At 36.1% G+C, this 5,402-nt stretch overlaps 1 protein-coding gene across 1 annotated transcript in view; it reads right to left on the reverse strand.

Moving 5' to 3' along the window:
* Positions 1-286: 286 nt before the first annotated feature.
* Positions 287-5,402, reverse strand: part of LOC105130906 (deSI-like protein At4g17486) — a 6,662-nt gene continuing 1,546 nt past the window's right edge. The window contains exons 3-5 of the mRNA XM_011033631.1: positions 1,790-2,077; positions 1,338-1,418; positions 287-639 (exon numbers count right to left, since the gene is read on the reverse strand). Of these exons, the coding sequence (XP_011031933.1) occupies positions 485-639; positions 1,338-1,418; positions 1,790-2,077 (524 nt within the window). The 3' untranslated portion in view covers positions 287-484. The remainder of the gene's footprint in view (positions 640-1,337; positions 1,419-1,789; positions 2,078-5,402) is intronic.

Below are 5,402 nucleotides of genomic sequence, written 5' to 3' on the forward strand. Positions count from 1 at the left end.
AAAAAAAAATCAAATTCGACCATACAAAGTAATAGAATGGTTCATCGAATCACTCGTTAGATTTACATTCTATTATATCAGCTGAACATGACATTTTCACTTGCATCATTTTTCATGTCAGTTCCAACTTAAAACTTGCCAAAGCCAAAAAAAAAAACATTTGGGTAATCCAACAGTCACAATTTATGAACAACCAATGCGAGCTTCTTTGGAAGCTGATATCATATACCAGCAGCCCATTGGGGGTTGTATACTATGATAGTGCATGAGTTGTTTTGGTGCAAGATGCTGAGGAATAGCCATACCATTAGAAAAATCACAGGCACTAGAGAAGTCTGAAGCAAGATCGTCACATGCCAGGACACATACACTAAAGTACTCATAATTCAGCCAAGACCCATTCTCCGGTCTACCAAGATCATACACTAAAGTACAAACAATAGAAAGATTCAAGATAGAAAGAATAGGAATTGCAGGACAAACCCTATAGGAGTTCCTTTGCTAGCCTCACTGGTTTCTCCTTTAAAAATGCAACTTCACCATTTGGTGCAGTGAGCAGATGATGATTTGAACCCTCTTCTTCACTCCCTGCTGTCATAGATGACGCAACAGATTCCAATCCAACATCATCATCATCATCTGCATTGGCATTGGGACAAAGGTAAGAAAACATATATCCATCAGAGTACCAAACAACCACGCGCAGACGTCCCCTCTGGACTCTGCATGCACATACTGACGTAGAAGAGCAATACCCCTTCTTAACAATCAGAGCATTCATTGATGGGAAATCTTAGAGCTCAGTCAATTGAATGAAAATGGATTCCCAACCTGATACCTATATAGTTCTATACATTAATGGCCACCTATTCAGGTAGAATAATTAAGAAAGCCATGCACGGTAAACCTCCTAATATCCATGATTCATCAGCTAAAAAAAAAGTCACAACTAGTGATATGGCTAGAGCAATCTGCAGCCTGCTGGCAGTTAAACCGCATATTTTCTTTGTTCAAGCATTGTGCTCATTCATTCTTATTATGATCCATTATCAGCATTATTAACAAAGAAATGCTCCTGGGATCGTTCTGATTTATTTTACCAGGATGTATTTGGGTGGCTCTACCTCTATGTCACATCTAACTATTAGGTTTTTTCTTGGGTTTTGATCCCAGTTCTACCAGAAAAAGAAGTGATCAAGAATACAGAGTCAATTCGCTTTGTTGAGGAATACAACTTTAAATAATGCCTTCATCAACTTGGACACCCAGTAAGATAAATTCACGTGCGGATCTTGAACTAATAAAGGGAAGAAACATGAATAATGGAAGAAAATTACCAGAATATGTTGGATGATCAGGAAGATGTCTAACTGCTGTGATCTGTATGCTTTCTGGCAGTAAACAATTACAGAAAGAGCCTGAAACCTCAAATAAAAGCTCCTCGATCAGACAGGGAAATATTAGAACGGGACCACAAAATCCAAAAACACAGAGATGATAAACTAAGCAGCTTGGCTGGTGCGACATTTGAAACCACCATATAACTCATATATTATTTACAAAAATACAAAGCAATGCTGGTTATTCACAGTTATTGATAACACTCAAACATTGGCCACAAATTCTGGATCCAGGTCTGACACATATTCCAACAAAGAGTCACATTTAAAATTGCTCACTTTTTTTTTTTATGAAAATAAGTGGTCGCTTTTGGGTGCAGAGTACTAGGCCTAGAAGATCTCCAGTGAACTAGAAAGTAGCTTCTCATATAACATGATATGCGACTAACCTAATCGAGCCATTCGATTTATCCATCCAGGAATAGGCTTTCCAATTAATCGCTTACAGACTTCATCAGTAAAGTGGTTGCAATTCTTGGCAATCAAATGGTAGGTGTCTCCATGATATTCTGCAGAAAGATGTTCCATGAATGACCGAAATTCTGAACGAGACATGTTGGTGCTGCCCAATAACACAGACCGTCGAAAAATGAAGCCTGGACAACTTCTTGGTTCCACCTCAAACACCCCACTGGTTGGGTACTCATGGGCTCCGAAGCCATACTCCATACCATGCACTGATTAAAAGATCAGTTGCAACAGGTTAATGCACATAAATTTCCAACATAGAGACAATGAAGAAAATGACAGGTTTTATTATTCACAAAGACCTGATTTTAGAGTAAAAACATTCATTGAACTTGGAACATTGTGATGGTTAGAGAACATTGATTTAGTGTCAACTAAAATTCAGGTCAATTTGAAGTGCTATTAAGGATTATCAATCACCACATCTGTTATAGTTATTTTTAGCCAGATACAAATTAAAATAATTTTTTGTTGTTGTAGTTTTAGGGGTTTGGGAGCACAGCTGTTTGTACCAAGACTTCCTAAAATATCTTTCTCCTCAATTACAAAAATGATAGTGATCTTTCCTGTCTGACGACATGCATATAACTAGCTACAGATAGACACAGTCGATAGTTCAGGTTAGCTATCTGCCTAATGCTGATAAGAAATGTAAGAAACAAAAGAGAAGCAAGCACAAGACACCTATAAGGTTTAAAGGTGTCTTGCAGCTTGCATCTGGAAAAATAACCATGCTAATCAAATATGATGAGATGTGATAACTGAGATGTGATGGCACAGTATTAAAAGCAACCATAACAGCGCATTATAAGGGCATTATCATGCTTGTAGATGAAGTAGCAAACTCAAACTTGAGGGATCTTGCAATCATGAGAATTCTAAGTTAACAGAACTTGAGTGGTTTTCACATAGCCCTGCCTGGTAATCACTTGGTTCCCTACGTAACTGATGTTAGCTATTAGGCAATCTGTCCCAATCCTGCACCAAGTTAGCAACCAAGCACAGCACAACACCAATGGTGTTGACGATAGTAACCTTGAACTATCACATCCTAAATAAGTCATTCAAGGAAATGGAGAGTTTCCATTGTCTTCCCAAAAGAAATTCATATCTTAGGATCTCACTAATGAACATCTAGAGGAAACTATCCTAATTCCAGGAGTAATTTCCTTTTAACTCTAGCTGGAAAAGCTTCAATCAGGAGTTAATTGTCATTGAATGGTTGAGGCATCTTACATTGGGAGAATTCCAGCTATTTCTCCGGAAAACTCAAAATATGATTCTCAATTTCTTATCTCCTTTTCAATTCTCATGTTAATGTGTCGTTTACATCTCAAGTGTACTATGTTAATACAAACAATGCTAATTCCACACAAAAGAACACTAGAGAAGAAATAGATCATTTGATATTCTAGATAGCCCATAGAAAATAAAGACCACAGCATAGCACAAAACCTTTTACAAGCATATTTTATTCAAGTGATATGATTACATCTCTAGGTTCTAACAATCTGATTGCTGTACCATGAACCCTCCAAATTGGAACACCAAGTTCCCTTGACCTTCAAACTTAGCTTGTAATTTGTTTTAAGAATACAGCATAAATACAAAAGGGAATGCAGAAAAAAGAAGGCTGTTGGGAACGAGTTTGAGAAGAGGAGAATTGCGTTCATACATGCAGTGTACAGCTAAAGCTTCACTAATCTCACATATCTATCCAATTAAACCAGCAATCCTCTATCATGTGAATTCGAAAAGATGTTAAAACTCACCCACAGAAAGGCAAACATATCAGATAAGAAATATGTTTCAATATTGCAAATGTTTTATCTTATCTCCAGCAGCACTATATTAGATAAATCATCCTAATACATGGAGAAACTCAGACCATAAAACATAATTTCAAGCCACCTTTAAGTAGCTTCTGCTAAGCCTTCCTCAAGATGTCTCATATATTACCATTTTCAAGGGTTTCTTTCAGGTAAATAAAGTACCAACTTCTCCTCAGGCACTTATAGTTCTCCTAAAAAATCCTTAGACAATCAAATAACTAAAAGAGCATCAAGTTACTGATATCGCAATTCATAATCCAAGCAGTCCACATTTAACACTGTGAGATAAGTTTGATCCTGATAGGAGATGAAATGCACTAGATCTGAACATCCTAAGCTACAAACTTTGTTACAAATGTTTCATGTTCAGTTAAAGGTGGTGTAGAATGAATGGTGTTTTGGCTTTTTTCTAACCATATGTCTGCTTTTGTTATGTCAGCCTACTGTCACAATAGAAATAAAAATTCCATTTCAGTGAAATGGTGACCTCCAATATTAACCAGAAATATTTGAAATTGATGCTAATTTTGAGGATATAAAATTTTATAGAATTGTTGCTTAAAGGAAAAATACCACTTTCTAATCTTTTTACAAGGGAAGGCTATATAAAACCACCTATGCACCTTTGATTTAGGCAAGCAATTTGCCCCATGAGTTTGCTCCATTAGTTTCATATTTGCATGTAAATGAAACTCCCTAAATAATACCTACACACTTAATGAACAGCCCATGATGTACCGAATTTCATTATTTTGGGTTCAATTATTTCTTTTGGAAGCAGTAGTTACCTTCTTCATGAAATCACATCACCAATGTTTCTAGCTTTTGTATTTAACAAACCAATTAACTTTACAGGAAAAAAAAAGAGTAACGGAGAAAAATGAGTGGGCAAACATTTCTAGTTCAAAAAAAATAGTGACAGGGAGATGTGTAAATACAAGGGAGTTGCTCATGCATAATGAAATTAAGCACATCACAAGTTGGTTTCCTTGCAACTTAATGCAACAACCATTTTCTTCAAAGCTGCAATAATCTCATCAGAGTTCATGAAAATATAGATGTTAAGAAAAAATTTTGCTGCAAGAGATTTGAGCATTTGGATAACATTTTTCTAAATTTTACATGATCAAACATAGATGAATCAAACTTTCTTTTGTAAGTTACATTTAAAAGTTGAAAGAAAATTATCTAAGCAAGGGAAATCTTTCACAATCAGCATTTTCTTTCTCATGCACAATCCACGATGCATTATGGTTTCACTGTCTCGCACAATATGGATTTTCCAAGGCAATTATTTAAGGTGCTTGTGTGTTTCTATAGTAATTCTGGGAGTGAAATCAATCTTCTGTGAGAAAGGAAGCTTTGTGTTTATTTTTCTGTTTGTGAGAACAGCTTCTGAAGTGAGCCAGAAGTTTTCTTTCAAATATCATCGACGTATCATAAAATTCTGCTTCTTATCATCTCCATCTTCCTTCCTTCTGGTGCATTTGCCTCCCCCCTCCCTCCTTACAGTTATTGTGGGAAAACTAGTTTTCAAATAAAAACTTAAGGATATCTCATGAGTGGCACCATCATAATTCCCTTACAGTGGGAAATGTTGGTTAGCACAATCTTCTTAATAATCTTGTTTCTAAAAGTTAGCCTATTTCCACATATACATGGTATCAGCATCAAGTTCAGAAAGAGTAGTTCATCATTCCTG

The sequence above is a fragment of the Populus euphratica genome, unplaced genomic scaffold, assembly GCF_000495115.2.
Source record: "Populus euphratica unplaced genomic scaffold, PopEup_1.0 scaffold43.1, whole genome shotgun sequence".
NCBI lineage: Eukaryota > Viridiplantae > Streptophyta > Magnoliopsida > Malpighiales > Salicaceae > Populus > Populus euphratica.